The sequence below is a fragment of the Phoca vitulina genome, unplaced genomic scaffold (genome assembly GCF_004348235.1).
Source record: "Phoca vitulina isolate PV1807 unplaced genomic scaffold, GSC_HSeal_1.0 scaffold7, whole genome shotgun sequence".
NCBI lineage: Eukaryota > Metazoa > Chordata > Mammalia > Carnivora > Phocidae > Phoca > Phoca vitulina.
Window position 1 is genome coordinate 62,466,222 of NW_022589710.1, and position 27,566 is coordinate 62,493,787.

Genomic DNA, 27,566 nt, shown 5'->3' on the forward strand with positions numbered 1-27,566 from the left:
CTCATTATTCCTCATAAAAAGTTTAGGAAGCTATTATGTACAGTCGAATCCTTTAAGACTTTGGGGATTAAGAGGATGAAGATTTTAAGAAAGCCTTTCGGCATCACTTAGATGACCCGAGCTTCCCAAGGTAAAACCCCTCTGCCAACGGTGTTTCTTCCAGGTGTTTTCTTACAAGTGGAAGTCAACCAGGGGGAACAGACCCACCAGGAAGAGACACTTAAACTTCCTACTAGTGACCTCAATGCTAGAGCCCACTGACGTTTCCACTCGAACCAGTGAGTCTCCTGAAACAAAATACCTCCACCCCTTTGCTTTCTACTTAAATACCCACCTTGGAATGATAACTGCATCCTGATAATCTTCTAATTTAAAAACAAAGGGTGTTTCTTTTGAATACTTTGTACTGGGAATGCCTATGCGAGCTTCAGACTTCTCAATATCTTCCATGAATTTAAAGTCAATGTCCAAAGTGCTGGAGTCATTCACTTAGGGAAGGAAAAGACTCTTTAGCTTGTTAAAATGTACTACAGAGGAAAAAAAAAAAATGTACTACAGAAAAGATTCTTACTTAAGCCATATATTCATCTATGTGTCTAAGGTAGAGTTGTCTCTAGTAAGAGAGTTCTCTAGCATCCACAATAAACTAATGGTAAGCAAACTTCCCTTTTTGAGCTAGTATCAGCAAACACTTTAAGAGTCTGGGCCCTTCTTACCAACATTAAGAGGTAGAACACAGTATGCTGAATCAGCGTCTGTGGGTTTAAATTCTAGTGCAGGTTTTTCAAGCCGAAGAATATGTGAGAATATATACTGGTGAAGTCTTGTAATCAACTCAAGCATTTGTAGAGACAACGTGAAACCAGACTTCTTCAACTCAATGGATATGGTCACCTCTCCAGAGCGTGTGTACACAGGAAAGTGCGGGATCTTAGCAAAAAGAAAAATAAAGCATCCCCAAAGTTAACAGGTATATTTTATTCCATTATAAATATTTAACTTCAGAGAAGGAACAATGCTTTCAATCCAGGAAATAGAAGGGACACCTTGATTTTTAAATACTAAACATTCTGAGGTAACATAAGATAGTTACTCGCAAATAGCTGTTCCCTTTTCAAAAAAAACACGGTATTTTTATCAGAGTCATAAGGAGCGGCCTACCTGAGGTATGGGTTTGGCTGTCAGTATTCCAAAGCATCTTGTGGTATCCTCAGGGGGATAGAGCTTCCGTCTTCGAAAGTTGAGTTCATCGGGTAAGGGTGTTGTCAGAACCATTCCTATCACATACAGGTAACAGGGCTGATCGGGTTTGGGATAGCTATCCCTCAAACATTCTGGAATCTAGAATTGGAAAGAAAACCTAAGCATCAAGGTCACATGTAACAGCCTCTTTTCCAGATACCGGCAAGAAAACAAATTTCTTCCTAGCTTTACTAAAAGCTGATGAGAAAAAGGTAAGAAAATAGCCAGGAAGGGAGACCGAACTACTTAACCCCGCTGCAGAGCCAGCCCTTCTTAGGTCTGGGCTGCAAGGTGGCCTAGGGTCACCTACCTCATGATGCACACTGCTCACTAGATAATACCAAAATTATATAAAACAATCAAACCCTGTAGGATCTTGTCTATGAAACACTATTCATTTGAGTTACTTCTTTTGATTAGAGAACTCTTTTCTTCCTCGGGATTTTTAGTCTTTTAACACTGTGGACTATCAGAAAACAAATGCAAAATTTTAAAAGTCCTACATGATTGTATAAAGATAACCTTGATTAACTCCTGATATACTGTATCATCGTCCAGAATTTTTCCTGTGTATAAATGCAGATAAACATATACACATACGTGTTTTTTCCATTACGTCTGGAACGGCACAACGGAGACTGTTGTCACCTGATTTTTTCTCCAGTTATTACAATGAGAATATCTTTCTTGTATCATTTTTAATGGCTAATTATATATAAAACTTAATTTAATAAATCTGAGATTGTTTCTAAACTTTCAATATTCATACAACCCTACGCAGGAGAGTTGTGCAATTTCTGAGGCTCAGGGACATTAATGATTGCATCTGCAGTTAAAAGGCACAGAGATGCCGGCTCGGAGATGGTTACAGTGACAGAATATCAGATAATCCAGAATGTACTTGTTAATTAAAACACTTATTATTAATGACGATGTCTGCCATATGAAACGAGTCCAGTGGTCTTTGGGGTTAATGTTAGAGTAGGAAGGCTGGGAAACAAGCATTTCAGGGAATGGGTCACATTCATAATTTTTAAACAAACGACATGATTCTGAATCTTGAAAATGCTCAAGTGAAACTTAGTGAAAATTTTTTAAAAGTAACAACTCAATGCAACTGCAAAAATGAAACAAAGAACCACACTTTTAGGCTAAGATGAAAATACACAGCAAAATTTTTGCTTTTGTTTGCGATTCTTATAGGGGACAAATATTAACATAATTTTTTTAAGATTTTATTTATTTATTTGACAGAGACACAGCGAGAGAGGGAACACAAGCAGGGGGAGTGGGAGAGGGAGGAGCAGGCTTCCCACCGAGCAGGAAGCCCGACGTGGGGCTCGATCCCAAGACCCCGGGATCATGACCTGAGCTGAAGGCAGACGTTTAACGACTGAGCCACCCAGGTGCCCCATTAGCAAATATTTTTAAAATAAGTCCTTCCACCCAGTATGGCTGTAATTAGCAGTCCGACTCAGGGGCGTCACAGTGCATGAACCCCACCAGGATGCCACAGACGGAGCCAGACACAGCATGCTGACAGGCCTGGTTCTGGCTGCTCGCAGGCCACGGCCTAGCTCCTGACAAATCCTTGCTGTCACCATCCTCACACCATGTGGAGCGAGCACCCTCTCATTCGCCTATTTTATCGTGCAAATCCTCTTTTGTCTTAGCCCCAAACATTAGGAAAGCAAAAATCTTACCACTGTAAGTGAATGAAACAAAAAATATCTCTTTAAAAGAAAGAGACTCATTCTGGATAGAAATCTGACAAATGAGTCCATACTCCTTTTGAGAAGAAAAACGAAAGCAATGTCCTAAGTGGGAAAGTGCACATAGTGCACATGGGAAGGAGGGGCTGGCTGATCTGAGAGAAGCTGTCATGGGAGGAAGTGAGCGGAGATCCCAAGTGGGCCAAATTACACGGTCTGGGAAGGCAAGCAGAGGAATGTCGATTTGATGTGGCTGGAAATAAAAAGTCAGAAAGGCCAGATGTGTATTTGGTTCTAACCAATACTAACTGCTTTTGGGTAGCACTGTCTTCGTTTTGTGGAACCTGGTCTTCCTGGAACACTGGTCTCCTCTTCATCATGTAAATCAAGCTCCTCTTCATATTTAACAGTCTCTTTCCCAACTGGCATCAAATGGTCATCCAGTTCACCTAAGAAATGTAAAGACAATTAACACAAACAATCCAGATGTTGCCTCTCTAATCACTAGAGTATCCAGAGCAGCAGTATGTTAGAAAGCAAGTGGAAGGGTAATGAAACTAAAGCATCTGTACTTTTCGTATCACAAGCTGATCAGAAGTGATGCGTCAGGCGGTCTACTTTGGTGTTCATATACTCAGTGAGCAGGGCCACAAATTCTGTTCTAAGATGCAAACATCACATCTACACAAGGCACAGCACAGGGAGTGGAGTGCAGGGTAGCGGGCCAACCCTGTAAGCCGACAGGGGCGGCTGCGCGTGAGCAGAGCATCATGGACAGACTCGTGCGATCTCTCTGTGGGACACCTGAAGCCAGTGCACGACGTGTATCAACTCTACTCCAATAAAAAAAGTTTCTTCAATAATATTGAAACAGAAGAACAGCACAGAGCCACTGTTTTACAAAGTCTATGGAAAATAAAGACTCCCCCCCCCTTTTTTTTAACGGACGAATCTGTAAACTAATTTGAGAGACTGACCCATTGAAACACAAGTGTCCATGATTCAGCAGTGACAAGAAGACCTCTCTGTAATGACAAGGGGTCAGTGAGGGGAGTAAATACAGCGCAGCTGCTTGCAATGAGCTGGTCCGTGTCACAGGACCCTCAGGTGACATCAGATCTCCATCCAGTCTTCACTACCGTACAGTGAGAGCAGCAAGTTCAATGCCACAAAATCCTCAGACACCTAGCAAGTCCCTGATATGCTTCTGTTTGACAATGTTTCAACTTTATTCTTATTTGTGTGTGCTTTTCAAACACTCTTACCAATTTTGTGCAGTTTTTCACAGCAAATGAGAGCTACAACTCTTTCGGCCAATCGGATACAGCTCATTGGTGGACCCTGAAAGTAACAAAAAACATTTCCACTGTACATGCACGTAGCTATCCTTAACACATAAAACTTCTATGAAAGCAGTATCTTTAAAGCCGAACTTTATGAAAGCAAAGTAGTTTATTTTGAAAAATGCCAGCAAGTTTGTCAAAACCCTCATCTCCACAGTTGAAATAGCCATTTTTAAAAGTCCTGCCCAGTAAAACCTAGATAAGTTATAACGAAGATTTGACAATTTTAATGTATACAAATTTCAGTAAGATTTTAATGTAGCTTATTTTCACTAATCTACAAATAAGAAAAAAACAAAGATACATCAAAACGTGGCTGTAACATACACGTTAACAGCATTGACAAATTTTCATGTGCAAGAGAAATTAGTCATCTCAGAATATCTGGAAATCAGTACTGGGACCAAGGACGGCAGTTATGCAAAGGCAGATTTTCGAGTGAACAACAAAACAGCTAGAGAAGCCCAAATATATTTAATAAATTCTGTCCCTATAAGTGTCTAAGCCACAGCTGAATGTTGGTATTAGTAAGATCCTAGAGGGAACTTCAGGTTATCTACTCATACAGTCTACTGAAGGTCTGAACATGTAGGTGACCACAAAAGAGATTTATAAACCTATGCTTAAGAACAGATTTAAAGCTAAATTTTCCTATAACTTGCGCTGGCGTAGAGAAGCTGAAAAACAATCCATTAATGACATACTTTAAAAGCACAATCATTTCTTTTTCTAAACTTACAACAATGGAGGCTCGGAGAGGTGAGTTAATTGGCAGATAAAGAGTTGAATAAAATGTACCATCAGGCAACTCTCGGGTTCTACATTTAGGAGCTAGATGAGTAAACGGATCACTTGGTAATCTAGCACAGTATCTGTGAAGAAAAAGAAATTCTGATGCTAAATCTACACCTGAGAAATGGAGGAAAAAATCTGTATTGATATTCACAGCCTCAAGTTTAATTTTTCATGTCCCTCTCCCCTCTACTGGATTGGTATTTGTATGTGAAGTTTGAGCTTCACCACTTCGAAAACTTTCAATAAGATGGAACAGTGCTGGTCCAACAGAATCTTCTGCAATGATGTTCTGTGTCTACACTGTCCAGTGGGGCAGCCACTGAGCACCTGAAATGTGGTGAGGCAGCTAGGAAACTAATTTTTAAATTTTATTTAATTTTAATTAAAATTAAAACTTGAATTTAAATAGATAACGTATGTCCAATGCGATTGTAGAATGCAGAAAATACTGTTCAGAATCCATTAAGAGAACATGCCACCAGTGTTTGTTCCTTAATATCGTACATGCACCCACAAACTCTCAGGGCCTGTGCAAGGGAGGCATCAGAAGAGGCTGGAAGGACAGCCCAGTATTGACACAACGGAAGGCGTCAGAACAAGAAGACCACCCCTGCTGCCCACCACACCCCCAAAGCAGCAGCAGGAGAGTGTTACAGGGCAGGAAGCTAGCTTCAGTGGCGCTGAGACTGAGCGAGGAGGGCGCTGGGACAGGAAGGTAATCGGTAGAGGCAGAACGCGCCTAAGGAAGGCACTAGAATGAGCGGACACCCTGTAAGGTCACAACCTGTGCAGTAAGGGCACCCAAACACAGTGGCAGCCCTGCAGAGTAGGAGACTGGCTACATTCAGGGAGACTGGACGTAAACGTAACGATTCTGAGGACAATGGGAGTCCTATCTCTCACTATTGAAGAAGCCAGAAATAAAGATGGAAGAGAGGAAAGCTAGAATGAACCCTGTGGTGTGACAGTAAAAGGAGGAAGCAACACATAGTCAGACACAGAAATAAATACATGTGTACGTGAATACACACACACACACATAAATGTAGCTTCTAGTTCTGTCTAAGGAGTCCGACAGCGGCAATACTCCGGGGGCAATGAGCACACCCAGTGCTTAGCACCCAGATTTTGGTTTCTAAACACCAGGCATTTGCCACTAAAAGAAACCAGAACCTTTTGGAGAAATAGCCAATATCTAGGCAGGGAAAATAGAAGTTGAGGCTAGAAATCTTAGTATGCCATAAAGTAGGGAAGTGATCAAAGAATAATGGTGACATAAAAAGACTAGCTTGAAGGGGCTCCCACTGGCCAAATCTGAGATAATTTTAACATCAAAATGAATAATAAATGACAGTAACCAGAAGTGTAACCCATTGAATAAAACAGAACTCCATCAGTTCATATTAGATAAAAAAAAATAATAAAGGGAATAAGTAAGTGGAGAAAAGAGAAAGCTCTTCGTTCCAGTAGAATGCCAACAAATAGAAAGAATAATAGAATCAGAAGACCACCATTTTGGACACACCACAGCAATAATCAATTCAGGCAAGAAATACCAACGGATACTTAAACGAATGGGTGACACTGGGAAGAGGAGTAAATTTTACACTGTCTCAAACTGTTTCCCCATGAAATATGCACTCATTATAAACGGAGAAAAGGCAACTTTACAGCAGAGAAAGCTGGCAGACCTTTTGTAAGTGATCAGAGCCACCACCACAAGGAAGAGCACCAATCAACATCGAGTGCACCCAGAAGGACAGGATGAGAAGAACACAGCATCACTTCTGTGATGTGCAGGCCCCAATGCATAACCCGGGGCTAATTATCAGAAAATATCAGATAAAACCACACTGTGAGACAGACTACAAAATGATTGGCCTATAATCTTCAAAAGTTGCAAGGTCATTCAGGTCAGAGAACGACAAGAATGATTCCAGGTTGAAGGAGACTAGAGAGATGAGAAAAACTCACACAACCCTTGATCCTGGCTTGGATCCTTTCACTACAAAGAAACATTCTCGTGAAAGCTGAATGGGTCTCTCTGGGTGAGGGGTAAATGGGAGTTCTCTGCAGTATTCCTGCAACATTTTAAAGTTTGAAATTGTTTCAAAATAAAAAGTTAAAAAAAAAATCTTATGTGAGTTGCTCCTTTATTTTGCCTCTGCACGGAAATTTATCCTGACACATCATTTGGTATGTATCTGCTTTTCTTAGTTATTAGAAATGTTATTACCAATTCAGGACAAAGTAAATTAGGACATAATTAAAAATGCGAGTTAATTTATCATAATCTTACATCATAGCTAATGAAAAATTCAACATCCCTCAACATTCATGGCACAAAACAACAGATTTCAGAATAAAAAAAAAATTAGTGAGCACTATAAAATTAAGTAAAATCTAATCAAAATAAACATGCCTTAAGTCAGCCTTGCCAACAAAAACTAAACATTTATTACTGCACAATACTGATTTTGCCTTCTGATCAAAAAGACGAATGAATGGAAAAAAGCAACTTCTCTTCTTTCTCTCATCAAAATAGTATAAGCCATAAACAGAAAGACTGGTGAATATTTGCAAAAGGTAAACACTACAATACTCACAGGTTTAAACTTAAATCTTGCAATACTCCTAGGGTTTCCATGCAAGTGATTTCATATCATACCTATTGATGTGTCCAATGGCCGTGTTGATTGTGACTCGTGGACCACCATCATCGGGCCTCAACACATAGGGTGGGAACACATCGTCATCATCCACAACAGGTTCAATGTCAGTCTCCCCAGTGTCAACTGACTTGGAACACTTGTTTCTCAAGATCTGAACATTGTAGGAACAGATTTTATGATGAGAATATTTTCTTTGCACGTGTCAGGAGTCTGCCCCTGTACCTACAGAAAAAGCTCTCCTGACACAGAACAGCTCTCCTAAACACACTTCAATATTCCAAGTCACCTGATGCAGAAACTCCCTCCCAAAGCAGTGCCCCCAGCTCCAATCATGTGGAGACACTAGCTATATGCACACAGGTTTGCACGGTACCATACCCCCCCCCCACACACACACACGCACACACAGACAGGGGCTATGTCGTCACCCTCCTATCGCTCCACAACTCTGTCACTCAACTGTGACTACACTGTCCACACTAACAGGACATTTTCCAGGGTTCTCCCCCCATAACACATATGACCATCTTCATTGCGAGCTTTCAAACACTTTGCAAAATACTGCAGCTCTATAATTACTTGACTTTCTTATAATGTACAAACTGCACACCCCTGCTGAGACTATTTAGATAAAGCTGTTTTCATCTATTTCTCTGCATATAAAAAGTAACTTAGAGATAGTATATTGATTTTTGGATCTTACCTTTTCAATAGCTTTGTATGTTTTAAGGTCTTCTTCAAAACTTTTTATTTTGTCTGTATCTGCTAACATTATATAATTAGAGATCGGTGCCCTTGCTCTTCCCTTAGATTGAACATAGGATCGATACTCTGTGGGCAAATCAAATCGAACCACCAAGTTGCATTTTGGTATATCAACACCTTCTTCCACAATACTTGTTGCAATGAGGAGATTGGTCTCATGTGCTCGAAATTTCCTAAGGACCTGAAAAAAGTCCACCACGAAAAGCAATTCTAAGAAATTTCCAAAGGAACAGCGGAGTACCAGTAAGTGATGACTGTCATTTTTTTTTTTAAGATTTTATTTATTTTTCAGAGAGAGAGAGCACAAGCAGGGAGAGCTACAGGCATAGGGAGAAGCAGGCCCCCCGCTGAGCAGGGAGCCCGATGCGGGGCTCGATCCCAAGACCCTGGGATCATGACCTGAGGCAAAGGCAGATGCTTAACCGGCTGAGCCACCCAGGCGCCCCACAACTGTCATTTCCGACACACACTCTGGGTACACTAAAGCTTTCAGTCCAGGCTAAAGAAGATGACAACACCACACAAAACTCAAGATGCATGAACACATGGACAAAGAGACTCTGACTTAATGACAATTTTCAACTGAATAGGACTTGAAAAATCAAAGTGACTTTCTACCATACAGAAGTATGTACAAATCACAGACAGCCTTCGGATTGAAGAGGCTGGCTTCTTCAATGGCCACAAAAGAATCTAACCAACAAAGTGACCGAATGAATCCACTTCTGGAATCCTGTTGATACTCTGACTCTCCGTGGTAGTGTCTTATGTCTGGGAGACTGTGCCAACAGCCCTCCAAAGACGTCAAAACTCACTAAAATCCCTAAAATGCTTGTAACTCAAAAATTATAAGTAAGGCATTACTTATTTTCTGGCATCCTGGGACATTTTCAACTTAAGGACTCAGAACTACTGATTAAAAAATAAAGTGAAAATTTTTTTCATATTAAATTTAAAATAACATCATTTCTCAATCCAGGATAAGTAAAGTAAGTTGGCTTTTAAACAGATCTATCACACTGGCTGGCTATTGGACTCCCCAAACTTGGAATATTATCAAAAAGCTATGACACAGAAAATGAACTTCAGTGTGAATTATTCTACCTTTAAGTTAAATAACAAACTTCAAATAAAAAGTTTTTGTTTGCCAGCCAGAACACCTTATTAGGTTTCACATATTTACAATGCTGTCTCCTATATTAAAATCTTAAAATGCATGAAAAAAATTAAGCCAGAACCTTTAACGTATTCAACCAAGGCAGGACTTTAAATGGAAAACAAAACACTTTCTAGGAAAAAAATTCATTTTGTTGCTCAGTCACATGGAGTCAACAGGAGTTATGGTTACACATGCTTTGTTTTTCTATGAAATGCCATCAGTCCAATAAAGGAAAATGAAATGGTTGACGGCAATTAAGTGAAAATTGATTTACCAGACAGCTATTCTAATTCTGAACCTATCAATCACTATACAGCTACTTCACAGGAGACAGCTGGTCTATCTATGAGCAAATATTCTATAAACACCAAGCAACTATGAAGAAAGGGAGTTCCTACGAGCAGAGTTTATATATATTCTGAAAACTGTTATTGTACAATTATTTCAACTTGTTACCTCTTCCTGTTTTCTGAATTCTGCTTCCATCTGTTTGTTACGAGGCTGATTCTTTCCAATGCCATGTCCAGTTATAAAATTGCTGCTGATGTAAGCCAGCTCTGGATCTTGTTTGCCAGCTTCCTTTATCAATCTAAGAAAATTATATACATTTGGAAGTTAAGCATTGCTGAGGGAAAAAAATTTAAACTTTTGTTTGTAAGGTCTCCCTGAAAATGGAAATACACGTATGTTTTGCCAACATACCTAGCAAAATGGTCTCGGTGATTTTTTTCAACCAGCTCCAACAGAAATCACTGCCACTCTTCCCTGTGTAGATCTGTGGACCAAACCCTTACAATACCAGATACAGGGCTGATTTATACTGACGAACAAAATGGTCACGGTACTTCAAACTTTCTAATTTGGCCGTGATGATTTACTAGAAACGTGGCCTGGTAGGGGACAGAACTAGGCAGAGAGAAACATGGAATCCTCATATACCTTGGCTTCAGGCCAGGACCTATAATGAAAAAGCCACACACCTCTGAAAGCTCAGTGCACTTCTCCACACGCACACACAACTTGTGGTGGCCATCACCACCCTTGTCTCCATGGCCAAGTTTATACAGAGGCCAACACCCGGGGCCAAAGGGCGATTCTACAGCAAGGGAAACCTCATTCTCCTGTTACATGGACAAAGAGAGCTCCCGCTGTGTGTGAAAACTAGCATGGTTATTTCTTTTAGTCTTACCCTAATACCCTTTTTATCACTGGAAGCGGAGCTCCAGGGCAAGAAATGCCTATCTACTGGGGAGCGCCTCCATTCCCAACACTTTCCTGCCCCCAGGCCACCGACCACCGTTCTGCACCACAGGGCAGCGCCAGAGTCCCCATCCCATCCTGTCATGAAAGAGAGAGGCTTCCCGGCTCGTCCCTCTTCCTGCCTGTTCCTCTGTATTAATCCGAATGCGAGTAACCTAAAGCTGGCCTTCTAGCTAAGAAATGGAAAAGAGTTACAGGATGGGATCACATTACACGGGGACAGAAGGTTAACAGTTAGTGCTGCCATTACAGCTATTTTGGAAATATCCACATTCAAAAACTCAGCACACAGGATAAATGGTTCCACACCTGACATAAGTGATTCCAGATGGTTCTTCTGAAGTCATACACATAGTATAAATTCCTAATAGAAAATTGCATTTTTAAGTCAAACCACTCTTTTTGTTTTGTTTTTTTTTTAAATACATGAAACGGACTAATATCAAAGAGCTGGAAGAAACCTTGAGTGGCCATCTAGAATATCTTCCTGCCTCCAAATCAGCCAAACACTTGCATGTCTAGGTTAGTTTAAGAGTCTGTTCTACATTCAAATACTTAAAATGTTCAGAATCAGGAACTTCCTTAATATGTTCCAAGCTCTGTTTAGTTATTATAATAAACTTATGATGTCAGTAGCAGAAAGCAATGTCACATGCAAACAAATCGCATGCCCCAAAGTCTAAATTATGAAATCAATTATCTTAGAAATATGTACTTACAAATGTTAGTTTATGTAAATAAGCATCAATGTGAATGTAACAGAGGCTAAAAATAATGCATTTCATGGCAGGCATTAGGCAAATTAATTAATTTAATTAGGCAAAGAATGTATTTTACTTTGCCAAAATGATCAGTCTAGCAGATTTCAATTAACTAAGAAGCAGAAGCACTAAGAGTAAATGCATTTCTCCTTAATGAAACTCGCATCAATACTGCAGAGAAAAGAAGAGACAATATGTACATTAACAAACCAAATCTCTTGTAAGCAGTAATTAAATGCTATATACCCATGCTGATGATGTTTAGAGAGAAAAATGTCTCTTTCCGATAAATTAAGGGATGTCTGACCACATTCCTCAGACAAAACTATAGGCTTCCAGAGAAACAACAAAGTCTACAGTGCTCAGGGAGCTTACAAGTGAGTAACACAAACTGCTTCTAGATTTCACGGTGCCATGAACTGATAAGACAAAGTCTTACTTGTTTCTTTTGATTTTTACACTGAGTTTATATGGGCGGCTCCACAAGCAAGCGATTCGACAAACCTAGCTGATCTCTTGTGCACAGGGCTTCTGAAACTATCAGTAGCTAAGAACCAGTTATTTTTTTTTTTCTAATTTCAAATCCATCAGAGACCAGCATTTTTGTAAAATTCCGTGAAAATTGACGAAGAAAATGAAACTTAAAAGCATTCAAATTCAAGAGCCAATTGTATTATATTCAGGAGACATAACTTGCTGTCAAAACTAAGAGCTTCTAGATGTGCACCCTCCATCTCTGTACCTAACTCGCTCAGCTGGTGACAGCGTCCAGATCACATGGTGTGTGCACAACATGCTGCCCCCCCCAATTACACGGGAAACAGCATGGCCAGAAATGGCAAATATGGATGCTGAACTGGTAGATGTATCCTAGGGAACTGGGATTTGACTACAAGTGCTAATTTATGCAGACAACTGTAAGGGGAAAAAAATTCAAAGAAACAAACACATCATTTGAAATGTCTGCCAAGTACTAAAGCACGTTATCAACAACAGCTTTTAATAGTATCCTTACTCCTTATATTTCCTTATCAACGTGAGAAAATCCAATCTAACTCCTCTGGGATCTTACCAAACAAACTATGACTGACAGGTCCAGTACAAGGGTCCTATATGCCCCAATGTGTGCATAAAGCCCCTAAGAAAATAGCACCTACTGTGTCAGGTGATAAAACAGCCATTTTTATATCTGTTGTAAAGAGACAGAGAGACTAGTACTATCTTACAAATGAAGATCCTGAGAGAGAAAAATTTCTCTTTATTTAAAGCTTTAAAAGTTAAAAAAAACTTTCACAAAATATACATCTAGAAAAGTGGGTAGAAATGAAAGGAACCAGGGCTCCATACAGAAATGACTGATTCTACAGCTGGAGTAGCAAAAATACAAGAGCCTGGAGCATCTTGTAGGGCTAGAAAGTCAGGAAGTGCTAAACAACAACAACAAAAAATCCAGGATGAGGGCCTGTCCAAGGGACATAGGCACTAAATTCAAAGAGCACCTCCGCCCTCCCCGTGGCCCAGAGTGGAACATTTTGAACAACAAAATAAACCACCTACTATCAGATTATAACCCAAAGTGCAACATAAACAAACATGAGCCCACAGTGACAAAAGAACGTAAGTCAATAAATATTAATAAATAGGATCAAAGAGGTAAGTTGTCCTTACAGAAGAATTCCAATAATAAACATAAATACACTCCTCTCCAGGAATGGAGTTCAAGCCCTCCTTTCCAGGATGAGCTCAACTTGGTGACTTGCTTCCAGAGAAGAAAGTGAGGAATAAAACAATAACAACGGTCAGAGTGGAGAAGCCTGGCAACACTATCATAACCACGTGATGAAGTTTCCCATCACCAGTGATGGCTCATGTCCATACCATGAGTCTCCCTGATACAATGTGATGAGAAGCGCACTTCATCTCTGCAGTGTTCTTACAAATCCTAAAACCCTATTTTAATCCTGAGAAAAACATCAGACAAATTCAAACTGAGAGCCACTCTACAAAATACTTGACCAGTACTCCCCAAGACTGTCAAGATCATCAAAACCAAGGAAAAACAAAATACAAAAGACCAGAGGAGATTAGGGACACACAACAACTAGATGCAATATGGCACCCTGGATTAAGAAGACAACATTAATGGGGAAACTGGTAAATGAAAATAAAGTCTGAAGTTTGGTTAATAGTAACGCACTAAAGCTGGTCTCCAGGTTGTGACGAAGGTACATAGTAACGTGTGATGTTAACAACAGGTGGGGGAAACCCAGTGAGGGGGACAGGGGAGCTCTGTACTCTCTTTGCAACTTTTCTGTAAACAAAGTTAGGAGGGAAATAGAGGGGGAGGGGCAGACGGAGGCCGTGAACCAGGCTAGTCGGATGCCAGTGTCACACAAGACGAGTAAATCACACAGTGAAAAGAGCACCAGACTTGGGAGACCGGAAGCCCATTTTTGCCTCTTGGTATCTGTGTGATTTGGGGAGGGTCACAAACTGAGTCTTGGCTTCCTCATCTAAAATATAGTAAAAACATCTACCTTCCTCCCTCATGGAGTGTTGTAAAACTTAAAAACATATCTAAAAGTAAGTTATAAACCATAAAGCCCTATATACGTAAGGCAAAAAGGAAAACTATAAACATAAGACTGTACACGTAGCTACATCGTTTACAGAAGTAGCTATGATTTATTTTTTTAATTAGGAGAGGACAAAACTGCCCATGTATCACAATAACTTAGACTCCCATGAAACTGTTCACTGAGGGTTTTTCCTCCTATTAAATTGATGGAAGGAAAGAATCTAGATTTCAGGAAGTTTTTCTAAGCTTATTAAAAAGCTTACTGGAACAAGACCTCTATTGTATATTTAATTAGCTGCCCATAAAGTCAACCCTCAAACCGCTCTTGATTCATCATCCAACACTAAATTCCAGGCCCATTTTATGAAAGTTGATCACAATTAATCTGATCCTCAAAGTCAATAGGAAATAACTGATTGATTTTTGATAAACCTTTTCAGGCTAATATTCCTGCCATGAAAACTGGCACATCTCTACACTTAAGAATGCATGTAGAGAAGAGGGAAAAGAAGAAAATATGCCATTTCTTCTTTCTAAGCACCATAAAATGTATTTAATTCTTAAACCATCCTGTATGGGGGGCAGGGAGCATGTCTATAACAAGGCTTGGAACTGTACTGATATTAAACTTCTCTGACCCCTGAAATGCCTTTTCCCCCATTCTAAGAAATAATCCTGATGGTCAGGCTCTCCCTGGTCTGTCTCCTGGCCGTCTTCCACATGGATTTTTAGCGTTCTCTGACGCCCAGGGGCATTATGACTGCAGAAGGAACTGGAAGCTAGGAGGCAGGATATCAGGATTCTAGAATTGTCTCTGCCACTGCCCGGCAATTTAACTCAGAGCAAATCACTTTTCCTCCTGAGGCCCTTTCCCTTTTTTTTTTTTTATAAAAATAAGTGGACTGGATTAGATAGTCAATGAGTCCCTTTCCAACCTTAAACTTCTGATTCCAATGTAATTCACTACCTAAAGTTATTTTACTTTGTATTCATCACAGAGATCAGGCCCAATGACTATGAAAATTACCAGACTAAAAACTGCCAGATGACTACCCCAGAGTCCAATTTCTCATTACTCCAGTCAGTTTTCAAAGCCCCAAACAGTCAGAAGCAGTTTAAGAAAAAAAAAAAAAAAAAAAAAATCCCAAATTACCACAGGAACCAAAGCTGAATTTCTCCTCAGAGATCACTACTTGCACAACTGGCTCTCAGAGATCAACTCTGGCCAATTAATGGGTCTCCTAGAGAAACAGATCATTGTCTGAAGTACAAACTAAGGATCCTTTCTGGCCCCGACATACTACAGCGTCTATATACACACGAAAAGAACCATACATTCCATGACTATTTGACACAAATCTGCAGGACAGCTCCTTGGCAGGGTCTATGTTCAGGAAAAATCAACTTCCACTAAAGAAGCGGGTGGACGTGGAAATCCACAGCCTAACTTTGGATGATGCACTGTCATCTTTTGCCAATATCCTCTGATTTCTTCTCTAACATTCTTATTTTCTTCTGATTCCGAAAATTTTAATATATAGTATATGAACCAATCCAAATTGCAAATCCAATTGTTCTGAACTTTTTCCATTTTGAACTTGCAGACATGAATCAATATTGGTTAAGATAAAAAAGTTAACACTACCACCACCAAAAAGACAGCCACAATAATTCCTAGATAATATTTATCCTAAGATTACCTGAAGGAGAAAGCTTGGTGTGAAATGCTCAACACAATGCCTAACACATAGTCACAGATGAACCGTATCTGAATTGACTCTAATAACTAAATGCAAAACAAAACAAAAAATGTTTTACCTTAATGTAACTTCATCTTTCTATACTTACTCTCTATTTTAAACATTTTTTTATTTATTCGAGACACAGAGATAGAGAGAGAGAGAGAACACGAGCAGGGGGAGAAGCAGAGGGAGAGGGAGAAGCAGGCCCCCCCGCTGAGCAGGGAGCCCGACGCGGGGCTCGATCCCAGGACCCTGGGATCATGACCTGAGCCGAAGGCAGACACGTAACCATCTGAGCCACCCAGGCGCCCCCTTACTCTCTATTTTAAATGGATTAGAACAGATTTGCATCCTCCAAGAAAAAAAAATCCCAGGTCCTGTCAAATCTAGCCTTTCAGGAAAGCTACAGTCATACAAACGTCCTCCCTGAAGATTCCAGCACAACATTACACGTGAGGTACGATGGTGCCAAATAGAGAACACTCACCTAAGCCTTCTGCCAGGTTCAAAGCTGTTATTACAGCACAGCACTTCACAAAACCAAAACTGCCCCCTCCACTATGGGAAAGGATGCTGGTTAATCTTAACAGATTTACCTGTTCAAGACAACGGCCGTGTATCTTCTTTCCACAAAAATGATTCCACATAAAATATTGGTAAATGGAGAAGGAAAATTTGTCTCCGGCTTTTCTTTTTCTTCAATTTCTTCATCCTCATCATCATCCTCAGAATCACTCCAAGACACATAATTATCCTGATTCCTATTATTATACCACTCAACACTTTCAAACTGCTGCCGCTCATACGGCTTGTATTTGCGTAAAATTTCAAGCAGTTTTATTACTTTAGGAGTTACAAATTTCAGGTCAAGTGAGGCAGGAGAGAAGTGCTCTTCACATAGTGCATGTATTTTCCTCAGGAAGGTGTCTGTAAACAATAGAAATTTCCTGTGCAGCTCCTCTTGTTCATGTTTGATGTATTTCTGCAGTTCTCTTACCATCATTCCAGCTACCTTATCTGCACACCAGGGGCCCAGAACCACCAATACCGCACGACAGTCTGACAGGATCTACAAAAAAATGTAAAGAGCCAAATGCTAAACAGTAATCATGTAGCATTTTCATATGAGGCTTAACTAGGATTTAAGTTGTCTTCAATCTGCCCCTTTAAAATAAATTTTCCCTGCTAATATAAACACTGAGGTCAATTCCTCAAGTTTGGGGGGCGGGGGGGAAGAATGGCCAGTGGTCTTTTCAATCTCTACTTTTTCATATATATATATATATATATATATGCCCAGAACCATCCTTTTGTTTTCCCCAGAAAAAATAACAGAAAATAAAAGATGCAACTGTATAAGGTTAATAAAATTTAATTTCAAGTCTGTCATTAGTTACAAGTAGAACTGAGTCATTTACTTCCAGGTAAATATGCAAGGAATTACGCAGCAGAGTAATTTTATTTTAGGTATCTAAGAAGAGCAAGTCAACCTTCCCTGCACCTTACACCCAGAGCGCCACATCTTACAACTCCAGCTCCGAGCAGAATGTAAACCCACAACGAGGCTGTAACCGAGGAACTGTCAGCTCCGCAGGCAGGTGAAAGACAAACTGGGTGGAACAGAGACTTAATAAGAAATCAAGGATTGGAAAGAGTCTAGGCATTGCTGCTCCAGAGCAAATCAGCAGGAGAGAAACTGAGACTCAGATTCAACAGTGTTGTTCACAAATGGCTGCAAAGTCCTAGGACGATGGGTCTCAAATTTTAATGCATCGGGATAACTGGAGTACTTGCCAAATCTCAGAAAGCTGGACCCCTCCAACAGGCAGGGCTTTAGCAGGTGAAGGACAGGACCCCTAATCTGCTTTTCCACCAAGTTCTAGGGGGAACGCGGACACTGCTGAACTGGAGTGCACACTTTGAGGACCACTGATCTAAGGGATCTCCTCCCAAAGCTGTGCCACTCAGGAACGACGGGCTCAGCTCCAGTTACACACAGGGTATTCGCTCAGTCTGAGGGTTCCAGCAGGGACTAACTCACGACATGAACCCCAACCCATCTCCTTAAATCAGGGAGGTCTATATTTAATTATCTGTTGGGTAACCCTAAACTCAACCCAACAGGATCTGTCCAATGAAAAATGTCCGAAGAGATAAGATGATGAGGCCTTAAACTAAAACACACAATAGCCTCATTAGAAACATGTTTTCATTTCGATATTAAAAATAAACAGAAGTCTTTTAATTATGCTTTCTCTACTTACTTGTACACGCTTACCTGTTTAGAAATTAAAGTAGAATCTCTTTCTTTCGAATGCACAGATACATTACAGTCGTTGATAAAGTGAAGTGCGTCCTCTAGCTCCACCAGCAGTCTGCCATAGAGGCCACTTCTGTCCGTGAATGGCCCACAGTCTACCACAATCTCACACGGTTGAGAAGTGTATCTTTAATGGGGGAAACAGAAGCTGTCACTGCCACCAGAAACTCACTTCAGCACGCCGATCCATTGTGACGTGTCTAATGGGATCACAGGCAGGCTCGCAGTGGTCTTCCGAACGGGGTACTCACTTTTATCTGTGCCTGTGCTCACTTGGAAGGCTCAAGGAACGACCGCCTAAGGCTGACATTCAGAGAATTTTGTGAATCTTGTCATTACCTTATTATCTCAGGATTTTTGTTTTGGTTTTTAGGTTTAGACTTTCAACTCTTGCCTCCTTGGGCATCAAGATACTCAAACAACTCAGTAATGATCACTTCTCAGAAGCAGAACAGGGATGGAGGGGCAGATCCTACATGGAAAGTGTTATCATTAAATCTATCCACTTCCATACTATTTGAAATTTTTCGCATTTGCAAATGTCAGTTTTATTTTAATGTGTTTTTAACGTATCCTTGTAAGGAAAGCTCACCTAACTTTCAACCAATTACGGTATCATCTTTGGATCTCTTACGCCTTTCATAAAATATGACAACTGGAATAGCACATAGTATTCTACAAGCACTAACAATGATTAAGGAAAAGAAATATACTAAAGACATATTTAAATACTACAGTTCTCCTTATTCTCAATCAGAATTTATACTTAAACAGAGTCAAGCTTAGAGAACTAGGAAGTACCAGATTCAAGAGATCATTTATCAGTTTTTCTTAAATGCTCTAAAACCTCTACTTTTGAAAACTTCAAGTGTACAAGCCCACCAATCTAATTTGGGGCAGATAAAAGCAGAAGTACAGCCTTTTACTTCCATCTCAGATCGTTTGGGCTCAAGGGAGTCAAAAACAACATGTCCAAAAGGCCCTGAGATTTGTACTTCATATGGCATTTGAATCCTTAAGTTCCATGAATCTGAAACATTACATTTTCATCTCATTCTACAAAGAGAACTTTCCCCAAGTTCCTATTAAGTGGCAGGCACACAGCCATTTTTAATGTGACTGAGCATCAAAGAATCCCTTGAAACCACCGTCAATGCCATTTTCCAGGATCTGGGAGAGTACATGACTCACCTGAAGTTATATAGCTTCCAATTAGTGGAGCCAACATTTCAAAACCCATCTGATTTAACTCCACACCCTGATAAATCAGCTTCTCTAGTTATTATAACTGTTCCAAGAACCAGCACTTGATAATCTTTAGCCCTGCTAAAGACTGTATCTCATAAGGATGTAAGGATACTTTAATATGAATTGAATTATATTTAAAAATCTATTTATTTAGGCTCCTTTCCACCAACTCAAATCAGAAAGTGTGTACATGTGCATGTTCTACTGAAACAAAATAGCCACCTTCTCAAAAAGAGACAAACCTAGAAAGCATACACAGTTTTCTCAGACACTAACACCCATTTTCAAAACTACGGGCTGTTTCCAATCATTTTAAAACACACTATAAAATACTGAATTCTGTCAATAAGTGAATGCTCTTTCAAACTATCCCATGGGACACTTAGGTCGGAACAACCAAGCACACATGGACAAAAAAGAACACAAATTTCCTGTCCGAGTTCCAGGTCCTCGCCAATGTCTGCAAACAGGGGGGCCCAAGCTTCTGCAATCTTCTCTCGGAATGAAGAAACGCCTCCATCTGCTGCTCTGTGTGGAAACAAGGTTAGATCCTCGCCCTCGCGGGCAACTGTCCTGACAGAATTCTCCAACTTGCTTGTTCCTTGCGGCAGCCATCCGTTCACTTGAGCGGGCGCCGGCCGGGAGAGCCTATGGGAGGGAGGGAAGGCCGCCGAGCCCCCAGCGCCTACCTGTCCAAGACCACCAGGTCGGTTGCAGTTTCAGCATTACTCTTCAGAATTTTCTCCAGTTTCTGGATCTTTTCTTCCAATTCCTCAGGATCACATTTCCCATTTAAAATGGAAGCAGTGAGTCCCAAAATGCGAGGACACGATGGACAATTTTCACAGAGCTAACACAATGAGAGACACGGACAGTAAGGAATTTGTTCTGCACAGCCAGCGCAAGAGAGACGCTAACAGGTCGAGAAGACGGACGGATGCTACAAACACGACTTACGGAATTACTGTAGCTTGTTTAAAAGGCCTGTTTATCAAAAAGGCACATTTAAATATGCTATGAGAGATTATATAATTAATTTATCAGATTATATACTTCGTTTATTTGTATCATGTTTAAAATTTTATTCCAGATTTAGATTTACTATAAGTTATTTACGATAGTTCATTATAATAGATTTAAGTGAAAATTAATTTAATATTCCGTTATTCATACATGGAACAAAGTTCCCAAAATTGGTAACTAATATTACTGCTCTTGATATATAAAAACACTGCTTATTCTCAGTAATCGGACTTAAATTAAGACTGATAAAATCTAAAAATTTACCTTCATAATTTCTCGGTAGGGGTGGTCTAGGATTGCAAGATGACACTCATCAAAGACCAAAAGGTTAATGTCTGACAGTGATAAGTAACCATTTTTCAAAACATTCAAGGCGACATAGCAAGTCATAACGAGAACCTAAAAGAAAACTGGCATCAGTATACAAACGTGCCTTTCACCTGCCTGGATACACTTATACTAAATCAGATAATGGAAACATTATATTGTGGGTGAGAATTAAGAAATTCATTAGTCAAAATTAAAACAAAAATTCTAAATGTATGGAAGCTTATACTTTGGAACCAAGAAGCAGAATTAGGAAAATATGGAAAGAGATTATGAGAAAAAAAAATCCTTGATAATAGAGACCATGTTTTTATGATAAATCTACTAAATCTACTTCAGGTTTTCAGGTTCCTACAGCCATATTTTGACTGATGAGACCTATCAGTCCAATTAACTCACAAAACAATTCACACCGTGTTTTCCTCTTTTTTCCTATTAAACTGACAAGGTTTTCTGGAAGAAGGCAAAGACTCAACATTCTTTTTTATGGTGTCATCACTCATCAGTGTGTGGACACTGAAGTGTTTTATTGATGAGGACTCAATCCCACAGACAATCCCTCAATCCCATGAGACACACTCGTCACTGTGGACTGCTCCCGGTCGGTGAGGAAGCCCCTTTCAACCACTTCACCCACACACACCCAAGAGCCCCTCCACACATGCGGCTTCCACAGAAACGGGTCAGTTAGAGGAAGTCTCTCAAAGACCCAAAGATCTCAACCAAGAAATGTCTCCAGTTTCAAGACCTTCAACCCAAGCATACATTTTCTGAAAAGCAGGCTATCAACAAGTTGGAAATAGGTCATCAGAAGTTGTGTTTTTCAAGCAAGTAAATCACAGTCATATTCTCTTCTATGAAGTAAGACAGTAACATATATGACTCTTTATTTGGTTTTGGTGTGAGACCTCCAGTGAGAAAGAGGGTGTAAGGGCTCGTTTCTAGGCTGACAAAGTACAGGGAAGTACAGGGAAGTAGAGTTTTCAAGGCTACAGGTGATCTCATGAATGAAGCCAAGGACTTGCAGGGATTTCAAAAGTGAAATTTCTCTACGAGTCTTACCTGGTGCTTAGTAAACTCTTGGTTCCATTTCTCTTTTGTCCAAGATGCATTTACTTCTAGGTCTGAGTATTCCCCAACCTTGAGATCTGAATGAGTTCTGACAGCTGACACTTGTTGAGCAACCTGGTTTGCTGATTACAAATATAATACTCCATGTAAATATGACAAATCTTATCTAGTTGGCTCTCGGACTACTAACGATTAAGACAGCTAAGGAAATCTTTATTATTATATATCATACCTAACCCCCAATTCCTTAGATAGCCAATTTAAAATCCTATTTCCAAAGTTATCCTCCAGAACGCATTTACTAGACTCAAGCCCCTACCCCCTGTCATTCCCTTCAGAGAACCTTATACCACCTTCCTTTTTTATGACTGATTTTCCCCAACCTAAGAATATAACGGTATATTATATTCTTACATAATATAAGGCTAGAATGGTAACTACTCCAGATCCACCCCTCCTGTTTTCTTCACTAAAATCAGATCGTTTCACCAAGAAGAAAGACAGTTTCATATGTATTTAAAGTACATAAGAACATCACATGCTGAAACAAACTAAAAAAAAAAAGGAGAGCAGTGGCAGGGTTATATTAGTGCCCTAGCAGCTTCGGTCCACATTTTATATTCTTAATATATAATCCCAAACACATAAAAACCAGTATCATAAACTCTTACTGAATATCTAACTTTTAAGAAGCATCTAACTTCCCTTCAATAACTGGCATAGCAAAATCATAAATCAAAAAGTTACCGATCTCATAATCAAGCACCTTTTGACATACTTTACAAAGCTAAAACATCAAAAACAAAAATAACTGTCATGGCTTAGATTAGATGATGTTCCAAGAAGTCACTCAAGCAAAAAATGCAGAATCAGAATTAAATGCAATTACATTTAAGGAAAAAGCTGAAGTTTAACCCCTGTGGAATAAAACGGCTAACACTTAAAAGAGGCATACTATAAAGTTAAGAGATAAGTCAAAATGATGTTTCTGCTACCAGAATTTCAACAAATACATTATTTCTCAAACTCTCTACACTTTCAACAATCTAACTTAATGCCCACAGAGAAAATGTGCTTCACCATAAAATCTCATCCAATTTCCTCCATGCAATTTCATAAAATAATTTTTTTATTACCAGAGTTGACCAAGAACACCGTCCTTTTTCCATTTCTGCTGAAGTCTCCCCTGATCTGATAGGACAGCTCTTTAGTGAGTAGTACTGCAATAAACGTCTTCCCTGAGCCAGTGTTTAAACAGACTATGGTATTATGATCCAGAGCTGCTTCAAGCAGTTCAACCTAGAAACACAGTGGGGGAAAAAGATTATACACTTCTTATCTAAGTACAAAGTTGGGAAAATTGGATTTTGTTTTAATTCAGGAAATTTCACTGTTTTCTACAATCTCCCTCTGATAAATCTGCCAAAAAATAGACTTCCTATATCTGTACATAAGAATCATCATCACAGGCATTAAAATGCCCGTTATTGTACAGCTGTGTTGTGTAAAGATGCATGGAATGATATTTATAATTTCTTTAAGAATTATTTTTGCAGGGGACAGAAAACTTCTCAAGAAGAATCTGAATGACTGAGTTTACAGGCCAGTTCATGGTTGTTCAAACCAATCTCAATTCCTACCCAGCTTATGAGGACAGACATACCCAAGTGGGTATTAAGGAGCAGTGAGGTTTTCAGAGGGAAAAAAAAATAATGAACTTCACAAATAAAACTATCAAATCAATTACCCGGCAGATGTTAGAAAAGAAAAGGACTATTAAGAACAAAAGTATTTGGAATGAGAAAATTAATCAGAAGAGGAGAGCTTGAAAAGGTAAATGGGTTTTATATAAGTCGTGTCAACTATATGCTAATCTATTCCATTTTAGTGAAAATGCCCCAGTATTAGTGTTCTCATTAGTACCTGATATTTTCTTGGCGTATAAATGTTATCATGAATTGCTTCTTGTTGCCATGGCAGTCCAAAGAAAGGACCCATTGGTGAGGAGGCAGGGGTCATGAGCTGCAGGCCTGCCATGCTGAGGGGCTGCAAAGCAGGGCTTTTCATTCATCCAGTGCTTCTTTCATTGCATTTTGCTCTAGCACAGCTTACTACAAAAGGGAAAAAGAATACCATTACACCACCATGCAGGGTTAAGAACAAAAGAAAGCACAGAAACAAGAGAAACATAAGAATATCATTCCTATGGACCCTTTCAAACTTTTCCTATAATTGTTTTAGCTTTTTCTTGATCTAAGAGGATCATTTTAAAAAGTCAAGTGTTCTACACTCTCCAACCCAGCAATTCTATACCTAGAAACTTATCTAAACGAACTAGGCGACTACACAAAGATATAAGTACACGAACACGTATTGCTGCATTATAACTGGAAAGCAAGAAAATGCTTTCAAATGTATTAATAAAAACATGAACTATGTAAATGATGGTACAGTTACACAATGGAATACCCTGAACCCTTGAAGAAAACCCGTATCTATATTTAGTGATACAGAACTATGCCTTTTCTGATATACCTTTAAAAGAAAATACGAACATGATGCCTTTTTAAACATATACGTATATACGAAACATGTCAATATGTGCATAAATATATTTCAAACATTCTTTGTCAATTCTTTGATGCCATTATTGATAAACTTATGAGATAATGGACGGAAGGCATTTAGCAATGTGCGTGCACATAAGAAAGATTCAAATGCCTGCCAACATTTTGTCATTTTATCCATAGCCCATAAACACACAAGGTCTTTTTCTCAGTTGACAACCTATCACAGTGGCACAGCTGACCAACTGTTTAAATATGTATCTTTAAAAAAATTACACACATCCTAGATAAATTCAGACAGTGCACCATTCTGTGAGTTTTTCATGGTACATAAGCACTCTTCTGTGTTTCATGTATGCTTTCCCAAAGATAAATTTGATTCTATAAAATGACAGACTAAACCTGAGTCTTTTTAAAACTCCTAACCTGCAGATAGAGGGTTAGAGTCTCAAACCTCACCATGAAAGTCCATCAGCTTTCTGACTGCCAGCAGAATTTACTTGTCCCCCAAGAAGGTTGTCACCCTCGTACTGCTTCAGAGTGTTCACTGTTAACACTCTATGAAACTGGAAAGAAAGAAGCCCACTCTCTGTTCCTTGACAAGTGAATCTCCCAACACGTGAAATGTACAACCATGATACAGCACAGTGACTCCAACTGTCCCACCTAATCCAACAAGGAGTCTCAAGTGTAGTCTCTTTGAGGCACAGGCACGATACCAAGTCCCGATTTCAGAGATTAGCTCAGCTGACAACTCAACATCCAGCTAACGGCAGTGTGATCTCAAGTAAACGGTAGGGGGCACGGGGCTGCAGGAGCCCAGGACCTCAGCAGGGCAGGTGCCAGCGGACCAGACAGCACAACCATTCTCATGATCCTTCTCAGAGGCAGACGGCAAGCCAAGGACTCCAGAGACCACTCTGACAGCTACCAACTCCGTTCTTCATGAGACACAAGTGCTCTTTCTCTACTCAACCAAAGCCCCAACAGCCATCTTTTTACCCCACACTTGGCGTTCACTTTGCCCAACTCCTCAGGCCCACTGGTCACACACCCTCAGGTTCATGACTCAAGCTTTTTACTCTATAGGGCTGCCCAGAACGCGGAGTTAAACCCACTTTACCTTCCGGAAACGCAGCAGGTCATTCTGGAGGCCCATGGTTGACACTGCAGGCACTTCCCACCTGACTACCGTCCTTGTGATACATCTCGACATCTTCGTTACTATAGGCTGCCTACAGGAATTATTTATGCCCAAGCCTGACCCGCTCACTTTTCATCCAAGCCAAATACTAATCCAAGACCAATCCAAAACATGGCGCGAAAGGTGTCAGGAAGTAAGCCTAAATCCTGGTAGCTGAAGAGAATAAAGCAGGAAGAAGGCAGCAATGTAAATCCCCAAATACCTCTTCCTCCACCTCCAAACACCACGTACAGCCAGGAACCCACAAGCACCCCTCTCCTCCTGCCACTGTCACCTGTCCACCACTTCTTCTCATAGGGATAACAGTGGGAATAATAATAATTAATTACTCCAGAGAGACAGTCTAAAAAAGACTATTTAAAAAATAGTCTATTTTTTAAAAGGGAATCTATAGCCTTCAAAACTGCATAAAATACAAAGAAAAACTATAGGTATGTTCCAGATTAAAGAGGACTACAAAGAGACACAACAGCTAAATGCAGTGAGTGATCTCAGACTGGGTCCTGGACTGCAGGACAACACCAGAAATGGCCTCACAGAGCCCCTGATAAAACTGTTCAAGTCACTGAAGCTGATAACTGCACTATGGCTGTTTAACAAAGTATCTTTATTCCTAAGAAATATACCCCAAAGCCTCTAGGGGTAAAGCGCCATGAGTGTACGCAACTTATTCTCAAATGGGTCAGAAAAAGAAACCACATACAGGTAGAGAAGTGTGCAACCGGTAAAGCAAATGGGGCAAAGCACGTATTCTTTGTCCTATGCTTACTCTTTTAACTTTACCATACGTTTGAAATTATTTCCCAGTAAAGATTTTTAAAAAGTAAATAAACAAAAATGACTGGTTGGACTGGGATTTCCTTGCATGCGGGAGCTATAGGTCTCACACACTTGGGTCATCCACTGTACCAAACCACACCGAGAACATGGCAAACAAGCAGGGCAGCTTTGTAGAATGAAAAGTGTCATAAAAACCTTCCAACGGGTTGGCTCAGTCCATTAAGCATCTGCCTTCGGCTCAGGTCATGATCTCAGGGTCCTGGGATCGAGCCCCACATCAGGCTCCCTGCTTAGCGGGGAGCCTGCTTCTCCCTCTCCCCCTGCTCGTGCTCTCTCTCTCAAATAAATAAAATCTTAAAAAAAAAAAAAAAGATTTCCAACAGCTTCTGTCTGCCTTTCCAATTTTATGTCATCTTGCACATGTGTGCACAGAGACACACAAGTACACACCTGATTCTTCACCAGCACACGTGCTCCCTAAGAGCAAGATGCAGGTCGCATTTTCTGTAGCTCTTCAATTTCCTGCTACAGTGTACCGTATATACGTTTACGTAAATATCTGATAAACTCAACAAGAGATTCATGAGTGTCACACAACAACGTATAGAACAGAATCATCACAGTCCAAAAGCTATTTCTCTATGTTTTGGAAATCCACACCCTCTCCGTTTCTACTCGAGGTGAGGGCAGGGGGTGGGGGGTGATGGGCAGGAGAGGACCTGCAAGGAAATGGAGGACAGCGGTTGAACCCTCTCAATGAACTTCTCCATAAGGTCGGAACAGCTAAGTTAATCCTCCTTCATTTCCTATACAGTGGCTGGCCCCAGAGTTAGGGAACACAAACCCAAGATGAAAAAATTCAAAAGGTAATCCAATAATGTGAAAACAGAAAAATCTACAATTATGCCAATTTTTATTTTCTTTGACATGTTTAAATAGATTTTTTTTTCTTAACTTGGTCGTAATGAAAAGTTCTGAATCCCTGGGTCAGTAGAAG

At 40.0% G+C, this 27,566-nt stretch overlaps 1 protein-coding gene across 5 annotated transcripts in view; it reads right to left on the reverse strand.

The window, feature by feature from the left end:
- DICER1 (dicer 1, ribonuclease III) overlaps positions 1-27,566 on the reverse strand; it is a 69,799-nt gene that overhangs the window by 19,361 nt on the left and 22,872 nt on the right. For 4 of the 5 annotated variants that reach the window (XM_032405861.1, XM_032405863.1, XM_032405864.1 and 1 more), the window contains exons 4-19: positions 23,942-24,129; positions 23,155-23,317; positions 22,010-22,140; positions 20,885-21,019; positions 20,287-20,447; positions 18,308-18,476; positions 16,626-17,098; positions 10,145-10,277; positions 8,468-8,710; positions 7,761-7,915; positions 5,037-5,169; positions 4,220-4,295; positions 3,264-3,403; positions 1,162-1,341; positions 717-930; positions 335-488 (exon numbers count right to left, since the gene is read on the reverse strand). In XM_032405861.1, the coding sequence (XP_032261752.1) occupies positions 335-488; positions 717-930; positions 1,162-1,341; positions 3,264-3,403; positions 4,220-4,295; positions 5,037-5,169; positions 7,761-7,915; positions 8,468-8,710; positions 10,145-10,277; positions 16,626-17,098; positions 18,308-18,476; positions 20,287-20,447; positions 20,885-21,019; positions 22,010-22,140; positions 23,155-23,317; positions 23,942-24,085 (2,804 nt within the window). In that variant the 5' untranslated portion in view covers positions 24,086-24,129. Of the gene's footprint in view, positions 1-334; positions 489-716; positions 931-1,161; positions 1,342-3,263; positions 3,404-4,219; positions 4,296-5,036; positions 5,170-7,760; positions 7,916-8,467; positions 8,711-10,144; positions 10,278-16,625; positions 17,099-18,307; positions 18,477-20,286; positions 20,448-20,884; positions 21,020-22,009; positions 22,141-23,154; positions 23,318-23,941; positions 24,130-27,019; positions 27,427-27,566 lie in introns of those variants that run through there. The other variant, XM_032405865.1, reaches the window with a different exon arrangement.